Source organism: Aureobasidium subglaciale, assembly GCF_000721755.1.
Source record: "Aureobasidium subglaciale EXF-2481 unplaced genomic scaffold scaffold_34, whole genome shotgun sequence".
NCBI classification, from domain to species: domain Eukaryota; kingdom Fungi; phylum Ascomycota; class Dothideomycetes; order Dothideales; family Saccotheciaceae; genus Aureobasidium; species Aureobasidium subglaciale.
In genome coordinates, this window is record NW_013566961.1 from 82,333 (window position 1) to 99,344 (window position 17,012).

General features: G+C 51.7%; 8 protein-coding genes across 8 annotated transcripts; 2 read left to right on the forward strand and 6 right to left on the reverse strand.

The window, feature by feature from the left end:
• Nucleotides 1-189: 189 nt before the first annotated feature.
• On the forward strand, nucleotides 190-2,371 carry AUEXF2481DRAFT_703010 (uncharacterized protein; the record flags this gene model as incomplete). The annotated part of the gene is made up of 3 exons (XM_013484053.1): nucleotides 190-249; nucleotides 310-1,644; nucleotides 1,704-2,371. The coding sequence occupies 3 exons, from the start codon at nucleotides 190-192 to the stop codon at nucleotides 1,977-1,979; spliced, it is 1,671 nt and encodes a 556-aa protein (XP_013339507.1). The 3' UTR covers nucleotides 1,980-2,371.
• Nucleotides 2,372-2,564: 193 nt separating this feature from the next.
• AUEXF2481DRAFT_33465 (uncharacterized protein) lies at nucleotides 2,565-4,383 on the reverse strand (the record flags this gene model as incomplete). The annotated part of the gene is made up of 3 exons (XM_013484001.1): nucleotides 2,565-3,543; nucleotides 3,598-3,885; nucleotides 3,938-4,383. The coding sequence occupies 3 exons, from the start codon at nucleotides 4,381-4,383 to the stop codon at nucleotides 2,565-2,567; spliced, it is 1,713 nt and encodes a 570-aa protein (XP_013339455.1).
• A 610-nt stretch (nucleotides 4,384-4,993) lies between these two features.
• AUEXF2481DRAFT_44546 (uncharacterized protein) lies at nucleotides 4,994-6,368 on the reverse strand. The gene has a single exon (XM_013484013.1). The coding sequence runs from the start codon at nucleotides 6,210-6,212 to the stop codon at nucleotides 5,106-5,108; it is 1,107 nt and encodes a 368-aa protein (XP_013339467.1). The 5' UTR covers nucleotides 6,213-6,368; the 3' UTR covers nucleotides 4,994-5,105.
• Nucleotides 6,369-7,635: 1,267 nt separating this feature from the next.
• AUEXF2481DRAFT_44548 (uncharacterized protein) lies at nucleotides 7,636-9,541 on the reverse strand. Its single transcript, XM_013484014.1, has one exon. The coding sequence runs from the start codon at nucleotides 9,417-9,419 to the stop codon at nucleotides 7,707-7,709; it is 1,713 nt and encodes a 570-aa protein (XP_013339468.1). The 5' UTR covers nucleotides 9,420-9,541; the 3' UTR covers nucleotides 7,636-7,706.
• An 825-nt stretch (nucleotides 9,542-10,366) lies between these two features.
• Nucleotides 10,367-11,836, reverse strand: AUEXF2481DRAFT_33468 (uncharacterized protein; the record flags this gene model as incomplete). Its single annotated transcript, XM_013484002.1, has 5 exons — nucleotides 10,367-11,053; nucleotides 11,104-11,339; nucleotides 11,388-11,482; nucleotides 11,531-11,618; nucleotides 11,671-11,836. The coding sequence occupies 5 exons, from the start codon at nucleotides 11,834-11,836 to the stop codon at nucleotides 10,367-10,369; spliced, it is 1,272 nt and encodes a 423-aa protein (XP_013339456.1).
• Nucleotides 11,837-12,096: 260 nt separating this feature from the next.
• AUEXF2481DRAFT_8946 (uncharacterized protein) lies at nucleotides 12,097-13,981 on the forward strand (the record flags this gene model as incomplete). Its single annotated transcript, XM_013483985.1, has 4 exons — nucleotides 12,097-12,431; nucleotides 12,485-12,646; nucleotides 12,695-13,633; nucleotides 13,690-13,981. The coding sequence occupies 4 exons, from the start codon at nucleotides 12,097-12,099 to the stop codon at nucleotides 13,979-13,981; spliced, it is 1,728 nt and encodes a 575-aa protein (XP_013339439.1).
• Nucleotides 13,982-14,137: 156 nt separating this feature from the next.
• AUEXF2481DRAFT_44552 (uncharacterized protein) lies at nucleotides 14,138-15,198 on the reverse strand. Its single transcript, XM_013484015.1, has one exon. The coding sequence runs from the start codon at nucleotides 14,988-14,990 to the stop codon at nucleotides 14,490-14,492; it is 501 nt and encodes a 166-aa protein (XP_013339469.1). The 5' UTR covers nucleotides 14,991-15,198; the 3' UTR covers nucleotides 14,138-14,489.
• Nucleotides 15,199-15,271: 73 nt separating this feature from the next.
• On the reverse strand, nucleotides 15,272-16,924 carry AUEXF2481DRAFT_8948 (uncharacterized protein; the record flags this gene model as incomplete). The annotated part of the gene is made up of 3 exons (XM_013483986.1): nucleotides 15,272-16,661; nucleotides 16,711-16,718; nucleotides 16,772-16,924. 3 exons carry the CDS (start codon nucleotides 16,922-16,924, stop codon nucleotides 15,272-15,274), a joined length of 1,551 nt encoding a protein of 516 aa, XP_013339440.1.
• Nucleotides 16,925-17,012: the final 88 nt, after the last annotated feature.

Below are 17,012 nucleotides of genomic sequence, written 5' to 3' on the forward strand. Positions count from 1 at the left end.
ACCTCGGCAAAACCCCCGCAATTGATAGGCAATGATAAGGGAAGGAGCTCCACTTTATGGGGTTGGCCGCATTGGCCGCAATTGCCGACCATTTAAACAGGTCGCACCTTCTTGACAAGATCCGTTCCTGCGAAAAGAAGATCTAGAGAGTATTCTTGAGTGAGCTTGTATCAGCAACAGCGTCATAGAATGGCAGGTCGTCAAGCGGTAGCACGTCGTGCTCTACAGAGCGTCTATCTCCATCCTGGGGTCGGCCGATCATCCTTCACAACAACACTACGACTCGGCCAAACTTTCAACACATGCAAGCTGGGAGGAAGGAAGCTACACGTGTCGGCAAGACAGCTCTCGCCTGCTGCTGCTTCAGCTCTCGCATCCACGGCGACCGAATACCCCACCACGCATGACCAGATCCAGCAACCCATCGACACACAGAACTTCCTCGACAACAAGTTTGTAGCCTCCAACGCCACACAATGGATCGATCTCCACGACCCTGCCACCAACAACCTCGTCACCCGCGTCCCCCAGTCCACCGATGAAGAGCTCAAGGCCGCTGTGGCTTCGGCTGAAAAGGCATTCCCGGCGTGGAAGGCCACGAGCTTGCTGCACAGACAACAGATCATGTTCAAGTTTGTCCACCTGATCAGAGAGCACTGGGACCGCCTGGCTGCATCCATCACTCTGGAGCAGGGCAAGACTTTTGCTGATGCCAAGGGTGATGTCCTTCGTGGACTCCAGGTCGCCGAGACTGCATGTGGCATTACAACTCAGTTGACAGGAGAGGTCCTCGAAGTGGCCAAGGATATGGAGACAAGATCATACAAGGAGCCCCTGGGCGTTGTTGCTGCCATCTGCCCCTTCAACTTCCCTGCCATGATTCCCCTGTGGGTCATCCCCACCGCCACAATCACTGGAAACACGGTCGTCGTGAAGCCCTCGGAGCGCGACCCTGGTGCCATGATGATTCTTTGCGAACTGGCAGAGAAGGCTGGCTTCCCTCCAGGTGTCATCAACGTCGTCCACGGTGCTGCAAAGACCGTCGACTTCATGATTGACGAGCCTGCCATCAAGGCCATCAGTTTTGTCGGCAGCAACAAGGCTGGAGAGTACATCTTCACCCGTGGTTCTGCAAACGGCAAGCGTGTCCAGGCCAACCTCGGTGCAAAGAACCACGCTACTGTCCTTCCCGACTGCAACAAGAACGCCACCATCAACGCAATCGCAGGTGCTGCTTTCGGTGCTGCTGGTCAACGTTGTATGGCCCTGTCCACTGTCGTCTTTGTTGGCGAGACCAAGAGCTGGGTCGACGACATTGCTGACCGTGCAAAGGCCCTGAACGTCAACGGAGGCTTCGAGGAAGGTGCCGAGCTTGGTCCCGTCATCAGCCCTCAGTCAAAGGACAAGATTGAGCGTCTCATCGCTAGTGCTGAGAAGGAGGGAGCTACCATTGTGCTCGATGGACGTGGTTTCAAGCCTGAGAAGTACCCTAACGGCAACTTCGTCGGCCCTACCATCATCACAAATGTCACAAAAGACATGACTTGCTACAAGGAAGAGATCTTTGGTCCAGTCCTGGTGTGTCTGAACGTTGACACCCTAGACGAAGCCATTACGCTTACTAATGAAAATGAGTACGGCAATGTGAGCAGCTTCCAATCGTCTTCATACCTCCAAGAACACTGCTAACTTTTCTCCCCCAGGGTGTCGCCATCTTCACAAACTCCGGCCCCACAGCATCATATTTCCAAAAGAACATCGAAGCAGGACAAGTCGGCATCAACGTACCCATCCCCGTCCCACTCCCCATGTTCTCTTTCACCGGAAATAAAAAGTCCGTCGCTGGCGGTGGTGCCAGCACTTTCTACGGCAAGCCCGGTCTTGCCTTTTTCACCCAGACAAAGACCGTTACGAGTTTGTGGAAGAGCGAGGATGCTATTGCTACAAAGGCTGAGAGTGTCATGCCTACTATGCGTTAAATTTATGCTGTACAAGTATGGATATAATCAAAATGATCTTCACGTTCCGATTCTTCTTCATCATTGCTTTTTTTGATATGCAGGTAGTTGAAGTTGTGGATCGCTCTTTCTCGATTGTTCCCCTCAATTGAGCTTTCAGGGCCCTTGTCTATTGTGTCTTGAGGGGCGACGTTGATCTTTTGAAATAGCATTGTAAACATGAGCTATTCCGTTCACGATTCCAATGATACCATTGTCTTCTCTCGTCATGCAGCTTGAAAAGACAAGTACTGGTTGGCATATTGTCCAGGCGTGATGGAAATCCACTCATAAAGTAACATTTGATCAACTGTACGATCAAGCGAAAATTAAATCTAACCCAGCGTCTTGCTTTTTTCCAAAAGTCATGAGCAAAAAAAGTGCAGGAAGGGAAAAAGGTGGAAGAGAAGCAGAAAGACATGAAAGTAAAACCCCAACCCATATGCTCCAATCCTCAAGGACCCCCGTATTCCGGCGATTTCGTGGTAGTTGCCGTGACCCGATTGTATAAAACGCCTCTTTGTAGTGAAAAGATGCCATGAATGTGTTTCGTGTGTTGATGCTTCATCATGCAACAAGAGATGCTGCAGCAGCAGTAGGAGCTTCGCCTGCATACTCTTTCTGCCAGATCATGATGTGCCTGGTCAAGACATCCATCATTTCCCTACTACTGAGTTCTTTGAAGTCTGCAGATTGTTGAGCCTGCAGTTGTGCATTCAGTGATGAGCCATCTCCAGCCATGTCGACTTGTGCTTTTGCTATGTAGTCCATCATCATTCCTGTCCGTTTCTTCATGTCGGTTATGGTCATTTGACTCTTGTTGTCGCGGTTGTCTTTGGTAACCATCTCTGCTTCTTGGATAGCGGCTTGTCGTGGGTTTTTGGCACGGCCAGCCCATTTTCCGGGTTTTGATTTTGCGGGAGGGGCAGAGATGATGGCGGCGGGTGTCTCGTTGTTGCTGCTGGGACTGTTTTTGGAGTCGGATGTGCTGTTGGTGATGGGGTCGTCGCCGCTGCTGCCGTTGGGATTCGCTGCTGTAGCGTTGGCGTCGGATGTGTTGGTGGAGGCCTTCGCTGCCGAGTATTGATTACGACCCAGTCGCTTTTGCTTCTTGACAGTGCCCTTCTTGTGCGAGCTTCCAGGAGCTAGCGGCGGCGCTGAAGCAGGTGGGCTGGGAGGCTGTGAATTGGGCAGGATCGGGGTGCCCATTGGTCTCGGTGTGTCGTCGAGCGGGTCTGACTCTGCGTAGGTGGTCAGCTCGCCTGATGATGTTTGTGTGCCGGGTTCCAGCGTACCATCCACTCTCCTTCGACCGGCTCTTTCGCTACGTCTTCCTGCCGCTTCCTTGCGCTTTTCGTCCCGCGTGCGCTCACGCTCTCTGGCCTCTCTCTGTCTCAAAGCCTCGGCAGCAGCATTCCGCACTCTCTTGTTTTTGGGCTGTGTGCCGTCGTCGTCTGAATCTGCGTCGAGCGAAGCCGTGTTTAGCGTTGACGGCGGGTTGGGCGATTCGGAGCCTGTTCTTTGGCGCTTGATTTCGTGCCTGGAGCTGCAGATGCTTGTCAGCCGCTTGTTTGTGATGTCGAGTCGAATGTCCACTCACTCCTCGCTGTCGTCTCGTCCACGTTTGCCTTTGCGCACTGCTGGAGTCAATTCGCCAACACTCTTGGTCTCTTCGATGACTCGTCGTAGCGTCTCTTCATCATCGTAGGCCTGGCGGCTGTTCATGGTGGACCTCCTCTTTCCTGTTGACGATTCAACACTGGCCCTGTTTTGACTTTCTCGCTGCTCTCTTCGTGCCTTTGCCGATTCTGTTTCTTTTGTGAGAGAGGCTTTACGAGCAGTCTTTGGTTCAGGCTTCATGACGGGTAGGTAGCGCGAGTATCGTTGTCTGCGTCATATTAGCGCGGCTAGCCAGTGGTGTCTCGAAGAGTGAGACTCACCCTTTTGGGTCGGTCAAGACATTGTGTAGCTTCTTGTCGCAGAGCTCGCAAAAGTAGTTGTCGGGACTCTTGCTCTCGTCCATGATGCCGACACACCCTCCGTGCTGCCAGACGTGGCACTTGTCGCACTGGATGAACAGGCCACCGGCGTCTTCAGCCTGAGAAGGATCTGTTATGGTAGGAAAATCGTCGGTCAGAGGCGGACCTGGGTAATCTTGAAGACCGCAGATGCAGCGAGTGACTTCGTCGTCGCCATCGCCGTCACCGTCTGCGTCTGCGTCCGCGTCGTTGGGCTGGCTTTGTTGATCGACGTCGTCGGCGTGTGTGTGCTGAGCTCTGGTAGCTCTACGAGTCTGGCGAGACTCATCTGGAGAGTGAAGGGCACCCGATTGAGGATCCATCGTGTCGTCGGAGAGGCTGGAGGGAGACTTCTGGCGGGGTGACATTTTGTTGTGCCATTTCGAGCTGCGATCGGCTGGTGTGCTGGTGGTGCGACCTGACCGCCGCGGGGAAACCATTCTTGCGATTGATGGTGAGAATGTGAGAAAAGTCGAGCAGATGAATACAAGGATATCAAGGTGAATGGCAGCTAGAGGAAGGCACGAAGAGCCAGTATTGGGGCAGTTTCGGCGACTGACAAACTCGGCTTGGCGTCCCGAGTGTCCTGCATGAGAGAGTGGAGTCGGCCTGTCCACCCCTCCCACCTTCCCTTTTCGATCCTGTTCTTTCCTTCTGCCATCTTGCAAGCCACGTGCTTTGTATTAAACCTCTGATCCAGAAGCTACGCCTTCAATGCTCAATCCAAACTCGGACCTGACTGAATTTTAGCAGTGCGCCGAAGACGACTGTCAGGCTGACAGCGATGACGCGCTTTGACAGGACCAAATGCGGGGATACCGCAGACCGCCTTGACAATCTCCAACCAATCTACTTTCGTGCCTGGCTATCACTTCTCACAGAGTTTTCGAGAACGTCGCATGTTGTAAGTCATCTCGCTTTGTGTGTCTATCGCTAAGGTATTACTTGTAATTACATCCATCCCAGTAAGTGATATATATCCGTTTCTCGTCAACCTCGATATCTCGTCCCAATCTCCTTCATACCATACTCATGTCCTTCTCTTTCTCTGTACTTTGGTCGTTCAATTCGTCTTATGCGTTTCAACCCCTTATTCGCGGACTGGACTTGCGGGTCTGCTGGCTGCCGGTGTCACAGGTTTGCTGGTTCCAGGAGTCTTGCGTCCACCAAAGGATCTGCTTCTCTCAGGACTAGCAGGTCTGCTCGAGCCGGGTGTCTTTCTGCCAGGCAGCTTGTTCCATGTCTGGGTGCTCAGCCTGCGGATGAATCCAGGTCTCTTCTCGGGTGTTGCAGCGCCGCTGTTTGTGGCACTGCCAACTGCTGAGTCGGGGTGGACAGGCTCAAGGAGCTTGTGTACCTTGGCAGCCATGTCATGCTCTTGACTGACACCCTTCTGGAGGTTGTTGAATGTCTGCTGAGCCTCGTTCAAGAGACCCGGGTAGCGACCCTTACATGCTCTGATGAGGAGCTTCAGCTTAGCCATATCCTTGACTGCCAACGGCGAAGGCTTGCTGTTGGGAGAGCCACCAGCATGCTTGCCCAGATCGCGAATGTCACCGAGAAGGATGTTCTCGACTCTGTCGTTGATGTTGAGGGCCATAAGCAGAGTGTCGACCTGACGCTTGGTTGACTTGACGAAGTTGGAGAAGCGGAGAGTGTCGTGGATGACCCACTGCTGCGATGTCACCGAGTTTGTTGGTCTCTTGACTGAAACCTTGTTGGAACCCAAGTCGAGAAGGTGCTTGTACGACTCTTCAAAGTTCTTCATGCGCGTAAGGTCAGCGGCAGGCTGCTCCAGAGCTTGTGCGCCACTGCGGGGCAACGGTCTCAAACCAGTGGTGTCGAGATCGCTGTCGTTGTCGTTGGGGTTACTGAGTGTGTGGATGATGCTGTTCATCAAGCCCTCGAGGTTGACTCTGACTTCGTCGTCGTCGAGGCGAGGGTCGCGAGGGGTCATGTTTTGCTTGCCCTCCTCGGTCTCCATGAATGTCAAAGAAGGTGGCAGCGAGAAGATTCCCATCTGCTCACCCCAGATCAGAAGTCTTGCTTGCTCGATACCGAGCTGGGCCAGGTAAACCTTCTCATCCTTGAACTCATTGAACGAGCTGTGAATGTTGTCAAAAGCCTTGAGTGTGTTGTAGAACAAGCTTGCGAGCACAAGCACGTTCAAGAATTCTGCTTCTCTGTCGAGGCCCATGATGTATGATGTTTTTGGCACAAAAAGGTGACGGTATGCGATAATGGTATGTAAGACGACAACTTTCCCAACTCCCTCGAGATTTATCAGAGAAGACAACTAAGTATGACATAGATACTCCCCGCACGTTGAGCAGGAAAATTTCACCATCATCGCTGAGTTGAATCATATCACTTCCTGCAGAAGGCCAATACTCGGTGGAATTGCAATTATCGGTCCTAATACACAAACCACCGGGTCTTCTTCTTGAGATAACCAACACGGTGACAAGAAGAAGACCCGCACCTTTTGAACTGACCTTTATGCAATGTATGATAGCTTCCATGCATACGGTCGACAGTGAATTGGAACATAACACTCGAGTATCATGGTCAGCAATTTGAGGATGTCGGAGAGGTTAGTCGGAGTCGCTGGGCCAGAATTTGGATGGTGACGTCGATCTTGACCAAAACTGAACGACCAATTCTCGCTTCGGGATGACGCAAATGGTCCCTTTTCTCGGCGGCACTCCGTCGCATGTGAATTTGAGCCTCATCCTGAACAATGTTGGGCGTGTTGGGCACTCTCTTCTTCCAAACACGATGGCTGGCGAAACGAGGTTGAGATTTGAAATTTTGTCCAACAGCCAGGGTTGAGTGACTGTACGGACACTACTGCATTGAGTTAACGAAGTTGTGAATCCAAAACTTATAGGTTCCCGGCAACAAACGCATAAAGTATCGTTAGGAAGATGCGGCTGAAGATTTGCTTTTTTTGTGGCTGTTCGTCAGTCGAGCACCCGTTATTTCTCGGAACAACATCCTCCATACGCTCGCGTTCGTGAGTCCACATCTGTATAGCGATAAATGCTGTTGACAGGAACATCAATCGTAGTAATTAGACAGTCAGAGACGCTAGTCGGATTTATTGCACAGTCTCCTAGTATCCACATCCTCGCGTTCGAGTTTTGACTGCTCTCGAAGCTCATAGAATTCGACATTGTGCATGAATGGTTCAATTAAGAAATAGCAAAGTTGAGAATGAGCTTGATAGAACCTATTAGCGATCACAGCGCGTTACAAACATATACAGAGTAATTTGAAGAATAGTCTGGACTCATTTGACCTGGCATACTTGTTGTCGTGGTGATAATATGTCATGACGAATTTATGGGCAGGGTCATCCTCCAGACTTCAAAACTACCCAAAATCTTGTTATTTTACCTATTGCACCGGACTCAAGAGTCTGGCAACGACTTGCCGGAGCGATCGGCACACTGCGTTTATAATGAGTACACATGCAAGATACCTGGGGATCTTCCTAGCTTGTAGAAGCCCTCTCACGACTAGCTAGCCAGCCGAGACACATCACGCACTGGTATAGAACTCAGGCAGGTTGCACATGAACTGGCTGAATGGTAGTCGCGATTGAAAGAAGATGTAGACATTGTTGAAGCTGAAAAATATCATTCGTTCATTCATAAAAACTTTGCTATCTATACATTACTCGTACTCTTTACTTGTAGTACTCCTCGTGGGTACCGGCTCTGGGGGCACCGTTGTTGGCAGCCACGCTGCTGGAGACCTTGACGGGAACCTGGCCGTTGGCGTACTTGTTACTCTCATCGGTGGCAAAGCCGTTGTGGGTTCCGTTGAAGGTCATTCCTCTGATGGATTCGTAGCCCTTGACACCAGTGGCCTTCTCCAGGCGACTGGCGAGGTCCTCGGAAACCATGCGGAAGATGGTGATCTGGCGCTTGATGATTTCCTCCTTGCGGCAGGTGCTCATGTGACCGGAGACGTTCTTGATGAAGCGCTCCTTGGCACCATCGTCAAAGACCTTCTCCCACAGGGCACGAGGAGCATTGAAGTCCTCCTCACGAATTTCAGAAAGGAAGGTAACAGCCTTTCCTGAGAAGTGACCGTGGGTTCTGTCGAGGTCGAGAGTACGCTTGCGGAACTGCACAGGCTCAATTGAGGAAAGGTAGGCAGGACGCGAACCCTGGTTGTAGAATGCCATGCCTCCATCTCTGTTGAAGTTGCCCATTCTGTAGGGTGTGCGGGGAGCGTTGACGGGCAACTGCTGGTAGTTGACACCGATGCGGTGACGGTGGGTGTCGGGGTATGAGAAGAGACGCGACTGAAGGACAGGGTCGGCTGAAGGCTCAATACCGGGAGGGTTGTGGGCAGGGTTAAAGGCAATCTGCTCAATCTCGGCGAAGTAGTTCTTGACGTTCTCGTTCAGAGTAAACTCTCCGACCTTGCGGAGGGGGAACTGACCCTGGGGCCAGACGTGGGTAAGATCGAAGACGTTGATCTTCTGGTTCTCCCACAGATCCTCGGCCTCCTTGGGAGTCATGGTCTGGACCTTGACATCCCAGCTAGGGAAGTCGCCGTTCTCGATGGCGTTGTACAGATCCTTCTGGTGAGCATCAGGGGAGTAGTTGTTGGAGTCCTCCTGGGTGATGAAGCCAGTACCCTGCTTAGACTTGAAGTGGATCTGAGCGTAGACCCACTCACCCTTCTTGTTGACAAGCTTGGTGGTGTGTCCGTAGTAGCCGTGCATCTTGCGCCAGTTCTCAGGAATACCGCGGTCGCCCATGAGGATCATGACCTGGTGAACAGACTCGGGGTTCTGAGACAAGTAGTCCCAGAACATGGTCGAGTCATCGGCGTGGGTCAGATGGGTGGCGGGATCACGCTTCTGGGTGTGGATGAAGAGAGGAAACTTGGCGGGGTCTCTCAAGAAGAAGACGGGAGTGTTGTTTGCGACAACATCCCAGTTGCCCTCGTCGGTGCGGAACTTGACAGAGAAACCACGAGGGTCTCTGGCACAGTCGTGTGAGCCGGACTCGCCACCAACAGTCGAGAATCTGGCCGTGATGGGACACTCCTTGCCGGCCTGGAAGATGTCGGCCATGCAGAGGTCATCCAGAGGGTCGGTAGTGCGGTAGATACCGTGGGCGCCACCACCCTTGGCGTGAACAACACGCTCGGGAATACGCTCGCGATCGAAGTGAGAGATGAGATCAATCAAGTGGAAGTCCTGCAGAAGGAGAGGTCCGTTCTCGCCGACACGCTGCACCTCGTAGGGGTGAGGCACAGGGACACCATTGGTGGTTGTGTAGAGGGTGTCCTCGGACGATGCATTGCGATCATCGTTGTAATCGCGATGGATATCGCTGCTAGCTTGGCCGTCAGGGGCGTGAGAAGTTGCTGAAGGTGCCATTTTGTGTGATGTGTTTGGTATGAGATCTGAGAAAAATCAAGCCAAGTTAGGGAGTGGCTGCTCATATATGTATCTCACAATCGTCGCCCTCGATTGCTTGAGCTAGCAGCCGTCACACTGGGACTTTGGCACCTTTCATCACCATTCATGACGTCGTCAGGTCGGCATCAACCGCTTAGTGCGTGCTTGACCAATCATATCGCTTGTTTTTCACATCATTGATTTAAGCTTTACCTTGACACCGACTTCCGTCAGATCCATTCCTAATACAACGATGCGTTGCCGATGCGACTCGATTGCTCGGAGAAAGCCACGAGCTTGACCTTGGGATTGACAGTGCGACATTCCATTATGAGGCGAGCCTCAACAGAGCCCCAGGCTGCGAAAAAGAGGCTGAAGGCAAAGAATACCAAATGGTATTTACCGTCCAAAGCACTTTACAGGCAATCTCCCCGGAGAAACGCTCATTCTTCGTAGCCATCGACTTTTGCTTAGCGATCTGCCTACTTTCCCGTGCTACTGCCCAGCCCCCTCGTTTCGTCAGCCCAAAGTGGATGTACGCCATGGTTATCCATGGCAAACTCCGTTGGAGAACCACATATGTCCCTCCATCTGTAACACCGCTTGCGTGTGCCGAAGCGTCGTCGTTCAGGCAAACATGGTCGATTCGGCAGACTCCATCCATCTGTCAGCTACCCCACGCTTGTACCACTCGCCACGCTTGCAGTACGAACCTTTCATGACATAGTTGCATTTCGGCTGCAGTTTCCTGTGTCATGCTTGACGACACAGTCCAAGTACAATAAACCTGTGCTGAAACTTGTAGCTCTGTTGAAACACAGGCACCGTATTCGGATCAGGTCTCGTACGTTCGGCAGCTGGTACATCAATTGACTTTCGCATTGAGCAAAATACGCAGTAGTCTCCTACTGTTGGGTGCAGACCGCTTATCGAAGGTATTCCTTGTTAAACGCCCTTCCAATGACCATCCTTCTGATCTCGCTTGTTCCGGCGCCGATCTCATACAGCTTAGCATCCCGCATGATCCTGCCTGCAGCAATCTCGCTCATGTAGCCCATGCCGCCCATGCACTGAATTGCGTCCATCCCGCACTCGGTTGCTCTCTCTGCCGCGTACAGGATAGCACCGGCGCAGTCCTGCGTTTTGATCTGGGCGTTATCTGGATCGTTGTCAATCGCGGCAGCGACAGTGTAGGTGAATGCTGATGATGCCATGTACTTTGTGTACATGTCTGCAAGCTTTCCGTGGATGAATTGGTTAGTTGCGATGGGTTGGCCGAATTGCTTGCGTTCGTGTGTGTATGGTAGAGTCACATCAAGAGCAGCTTTCATGAGTCCCAATGGACCTGCACTCAGCACCAATCGCTCTAGATCAAGACCCTCCATCAACACTCGAACACCTTTGTTGACCTCTCCGAGAATGTTTTCTGTTGGTACAAACACATCCTCGAAGACGATCTCGCCAGTGTTGGAGCCTCTCATACCGAGTTTGTCGAGTTTGCGAGCACATGAAAATCCTTTAGCTGTGGTGTCCACAATGAAGGCAGTGATGCCTTTAGATGCAGCCTCCGGCGCTGTCTTCGCGTACACCACCATTGTATCTGCATCGGGTCCCTATCAGGTCGTTAGTTCCTGTTGCGATACACGCCTCGCTAAAAACTCACATTGGTGATCCAGAACTTTGTTCCGTTCAAGACATATCCACCATCGACCTCGTTAGCTGTCATCTTCATGCTAACCACATCGCTTCCGGCCGAGACTTCAGACATGGCTAGAGCGCCGACTTTCTTGCCTGCAATCAAGTCTGGTAGGAATCTTTGCTTCTGGTCTTTGTTGCCATTCAACATGAGCTGGTTCACACATAGCTGAGAATGTGCGGCATATGAGAGTCCGATGCTGCCTATGAAATGTCAGCCATGGGTCGATGATGGTATGGACATGGCATTACCTGATGCTCGCGAGAGCTCCTCCATGACTATTATATGTGCTTGATAGCCCATGGCAAGGCCACCATAATCCTCGTCGGCGGTGATGCCCAGCAGACTGAACGAAATTAGCGAGTATCACAACAATTAAACCACTCTCACGTACCCAGCTTCACCCATCTTCCGCCACATGTGATTTGGAAATTCGTTGTCGTGGTCAGTCTTTACGGCAACATCCTCTGGAATTTCGCGAACTGAGACGCCAAGTTAGGATGGGTGAGGATCATATAGCGATGCATCACGTACGAGCAAACTCTCTCGTCCTTTCCCGTAACTCCTCTAGATCCTCTTTTGCAGGCGGTGCATATCCATTAGGGTGCTTTCTAGCAAGACATGATCTGGTGGTCGAGAGTGCTCGGTATTGCGGCTTTGAGCTCTGTAACAGCCCTCGAACGATTGATCTTGAGGTCATGGTAGTAGGCACGATGTACAAAGATACGTATGTCCTGAAAAGAGAAATAAGTAGATCGTGGGGTAACCAAGTTCAGTATCGCGGAGGAGACACGCAAAGCCGGGGTGTGAGAGGCGGGAGTATTTCCGCGCCCTGCACGCCCTTTCGGCCAGGGCGCATCATGCGGGGCAAGGGACCAGCCGAGAGGGGGGAGTCGGTCACCTGTGTGGACATGATAACATAGCGAACTACCTTCAGAAGGTAATGTAGGTAGATACACAATGATTGCAGCAGCGCCGGCCCGATGGCTGCGCGTTCCAGCACTGCGCTCCTGTTTACCTCGCACTCGAAGCACATCTCTGCCATTTCAATCGTCATCTACTAGAGAATGCCTCGGAGCCAGGACGGCAGCAACCTACACATCCCGCCATCAGGCTGCTCAAATCTCAGTACTGCAAACTACTGTTGACACAAACTCAACTAGCTATGCCGACAACAAAAAGTCAATGCAAGAGCTTCTCGACAAGTTCACAGATCTACACCGTAATGCCGCCCTAGGAGGTAGTGAGAAGGCACGCGAGAAACATGTTTCCAAGGGAAAGATGCTGGTGCGAGAGTAAGCTGGCTTTCCTAGACCAACACTTTTTGCATCAACTTATTTGATCCTAGTCGCATCACCGCCTTGGTCGATCCTGGCACTTCTTTCCTCGAGTTGTCGGCTCTGGCTGCTTACGATGTCTACCCCGGAGAAGACGTGCCTGCGGGAGGAATCGTGACAGGAATTGGCACAGTCGAAGGCACTATGTGCATGATTGTCGCTAACGACAGCACGTAGGTTACACGATCTTCTCTTTGCCCTGATTTCGCTGACAACAGCAGTGTCAAAGGTGGTAGCTACTATCCTCTGACCGTCAAGAAACATCTCCGAGCACAAACAATCGCCGAAGAAAATCGTCTACCTTGCATCTACCTTGTCGACAGCGGAGGCGCCAACCTGCCTCACCAGGCCGACGTGTTCCCCGATCAAAACCACTTCGGTCGTCTGTTCTACAATCAAGCTCGAATGTCATCTATGGGCATACCGCAGCTCTCAGTCGTCATGGGTCCTTGTACAGCCGGTGGAGCATATGTTCCAGCCATGAGCGACGAGAACATCATCGTTCAAGAGCAGGGTCACATTTTCCTTGCCGGCCCGCCACTAGTCAAGGCTGCCACTGGCGAAGTCGTCAGCGCAGAAGATCTGGGTGGTGGTAAACTGCACAGCGAGGTCAGTGGCGTCACAGATTATCTTGCCGTAGACGATGCACACGCTCTCGTGTTAGCTCGTCGTTGCGTCGCCAACCTCAACTATCCCGCCTCTGCCCCCAAATCAGAACCATGGAAGGAACCCCTCTATGATCCTGAAGAACTGGACGGCATTATGGGAACAAATCTCAAGACACAAGTCGACGTCCATGAAGTCATCGCCCGTATAGTTGACGGCAGCGAGTTTTCCGAGTTCAAGCCCCTCTACGGCAGCACATTGGTTACCGGCTTCGCACGTATCCAGGGCCATCAAGTAGGCATCGTTGCCAACAACGGCATCCTATTCTCGGAATCGTCATTGAAAGGCGCTCACTTCATCCAACTATGCAACAAACGACGCATCCCACTCGTCTTCCTGCAAAACATTTCTGGCTTCATGGTCGGTCGTGATGCCGAAAAGGGCGGCATTGCAAAGAATGGTGCTAAGCTGGTGACAGCCGTAGCTTGTGCCGACGTGCCCAAGTTCACCGTAGTCTTTGGCAGCTCTGCCGGAGCCGGTAACTATGGCATGTGGTAAGTGCTTCTCAACACTCTTGTCACAATCAAACCAAGACTGACATCTTTCACAGTGGTCGCGCATACTCTCCTCGCTTCCTCTGGGCATGGCCGACGGCAAAAACCAGCGTCATGGGTGCCGAGCAATTATCCTCGGTAATGGAAGCAGTAGGCAAGAAAGTAGACCCAAAGCTCCGCGAACGAATCGAACGTGAGAGCGAGTCTACCTTTGCAACAGCTAGACTTTGGGATGATGGCATTATTCCTCCATCACACACCAGGAGAGTCTTGGCCATGGGACTGCAAGCAGCCATGTCTGGTAGCGTGGAAGAAAGCAAGACCGAGTGGGGTGTATTTAGGATGTGACACATTGGCATGATCAAACATACCTCAATCAAAACTCTTCGACGATCGACCCTCGATCGCTATCGCAGTCAGTGAATAAGAAACGACGAAAAAGTCTAGAAATTTTGAGAACCGGGCACACGTTTTGCGGAGAGATCAAAAACCATGGTGACTGAGCAAGGTACCACCACTTTGAGAGTGAGTCCAAATGTGATATGTGCATGTGAGCTAATTCAGCGGGCACCTCTTCCCGAGGAACTGTAAGAAGTCTACCTGATAGAAGCACGACTTCCAGGGGCAATAGTAACTATGGCTCAGTCCGAGTCCTCTTTGTGCTTCTGTCCAGCAGAAGTTCAAAGACTCTTAGATGCTTCTTGAAACCATCTCAATGAAGAACTTGTCCTGCTGAGGTTTCAGATACTCGCTGTTCATCTCCCTCTGTTCAGCCTTCAGCTTTCTGACTTTCTAAAACTCACCTCTTAAGCATACCAACATCCCTCTTCAACCCCTCAAGCTCAACCTCCTGACCTTACTTTCCAGCAAGTAGATTTTCACTGTCACGATCAACTTGTTCGGCAACCTCAAGGGTGATTTGAAGGAGTTTGAGCGCAAAGTCAGAGTCACTGACGAGGAGACGACGGGCGATTTCAAACTTGTAAAGGTTTTCTTCGGAGCGGATGTTGAAGGTGTTCCAAAAGTCCTGGCGGGAGTGGGCTTGGGCGGCGATGACATTGGCTTGGGAGATTAGGGAACTGAGGGTGATGCTGTTGGTATGAGTGCCATTTGTTGTGGTGGTGGTGGAATTGGAGTTTGTCATTGTTGCCGTGTGTCTTTCTGGAGTTTTGATGGATGAAGCGTGGAAGGGTTGGTCATGGTTGAGGAAATGGGGATTGGCGAAGTGGAGGTTGGAAGGCTTGATGTTGTTGGAGTGAAAGATGCTGAGTCGTGAATTGGTTGATGTCTGTTGTCGAAGATACGATGCGAAGCAATTGATGCGTAGTACTACGGATGCTTGATAATGTCGTGGCATCGTGCAGCGTTGCATGGCGCGAGGCACGAGTGATTCCGAGCTTCACTGAGAATGCCGTGTGCACGAACGGTGACTCGCTTACCGGAGAATTGTGTTGTCCTACCTCCATGGAGGAGTTCGTTTACTCTGCCCCGTGTCGTACCTCAGATCGGTTCACTTGCAAATTTTCTGCTCCCTACGAGCTCCAATGGCTTCGCCTCTAGCGGTCATCTTTCACTTCTGATCAACGGTCTGTCAATATTCGATGTGATTACTACTTACGTTCGTGGTACAAACAAAAACTAAAGTTCATCGTGATTCTCCGAGTCCTTGGTATTCTTGTGAGCATTCATCAACTGCTCGTACTGCTCATCAGTGAGCTCCTCCATCGTGACATCAACCTTCTCGCCAGCCTTCTCCGCAACCGGTGGGGTTTGCTTCTCGGTAGTCTCTACGATAACACTCTCGGAAAGTTTCTCCTTCTTGCCTTCGCCCATACGGATCGAGTCAACCCAAGCATCGATAGCGTTGCGGCTGATATCGAAAGTACCCGAGTAGCGCTTGACCCAGGCTTTCTTAGCGTTGATAGCGACAATCTCGAGAGAGTCATCAGCGAGGCCCAATGCTGAGCGTAACTCAGAAGATGCTGAGGCCGGGACGTTGTAGAATGGAAACTGCTTAGCTCCGCGCTTGCTGTTTCTGTGATGAATCTCCGACAGTGCGCTGACAGCTTTCGAGACGGGTGAGTCTGTAGTCTGGATGAATGCGGATGGCGCAAGAATTAAGATGCAAACGCCAGACTTTGAGGTAAGACAACTTTGCTGCAAGGACTCGAGAGTATCAAGGGTGGTGATTTGAGGAGGCACATCGGGAACCTGGATCGGCTTCTGGGCATCATCAGTGACGACTTGTGGGTTGGGGCTTTCGGTAGGGATGCTGTTGTCTTCGAGAGTCTCAGCTGTCTGCGAAGCCTTAATACTGGCAGATTCGTCGGAGCGGTGTGAAGACGATGCCTTTGAGAATTGAGATGAGGCCTTTGACGACTCCTTTGACTCCTTTGACTTTGGCTTCGACTTGGACTTGGATTTGGCCGAAGGAGCAGGATCGGGATTTGGGGTGGCAGCCTGAGACAAGAAGGAAACGATGGCCTCTTTCTTCATGCCACCCGAGTACGCAATGGGATCCTTAGTGCCGCCAGGAAGCAGAACAAGAGTCGGATACGAGGTAACGCCGAAGAGAGAGACGGCAGCAGCTTCCTTGTTTCTGATCTGAGCGACTGAGATTGAGCCCAAGAAATCGATAGCCACAGCCTTGAGGAGAGCACTGGTGACGCCCTTGTCACTGAACAAAATGGCCTTGGCCGAAGAGTTGTTCTCGGACAGCCAGCCGTCGAGGTCCTTGTCAGTGATTCTCTTGACATGACTAGGGATCTTCTCCTTGACAGATTCGACAATGGCCTTTGCAGTTCTTGCACCCTGGTAGTCCTCGACTGAGGGCTTTCCGGCCTTCTTGCCGGGACGGACAATCTTCAAGGTGGGGAAGCCCTGGACACCCATGCTACCACAGAAAGCTTTGTTTTCTTCCTCATCACAGTTGACAGCAGCGACTTTGGCAAGGCCGTCGAGAGATCTGGCAGCCTTTTCGTAGGCAGGCTTCAGACTCTGGCAATGACCACACCATGGAGCATAGAATCTGGAATGGAATGAGAGCAAGTAATGAGACGGATCACAGTACACCTTACTCGACAATCTACATTTCCATCAGTAAGAAGGTAGATTGAGGCACGACTTGGAACGACTCACGGAGGTGTGGTTCGAGTTGGCAACCAACGAACGATAGGTTCTGGAATCGAGGTTGAGAACGCCCGAGTTCTTTGTGTAGAGGCCGGCGGCCTGCGATGAGGGCAGAAGCAACAGACCAGCTGCGGCCACCGACAGAGAGTGGAGATTCACCATGATTGCGCGTAGTCTGTAGTGAGAGTCAATGAATCGACGGAGCGAACAGATGAGAAGCAGCAAGGCAACTTGTCCTTTGGTCAACATG

What these genes read in the sequence shown, in the direction of transcription:
- AUEXF2481DRAFT_44546 (XM_013484013.1), bottom strand. Translation starts at nt 6,212, where the DNA reads ATGGGCCTCGACAGAGAAGCAGAATTCTTGAACGTGCTTGTGCTCGCA.
- AUEXF2481DRAFT_44548 (XM_013484014.1), bottom strand. Translation starts at nt 9,419, where the DNA reads ATGGCACCTTCAGCAACTTCTCACGCCCCTGACGGCCAAGCTAGCAGC.
- AUEXF2481DRAFT_44552 (XM_013484015.1), bottom strand. Translation starts at nt 14,990, where the DNA reads ATGCCACGACATTATCAAGCATCCGTAGTACTACGCATCAATTGCTTC.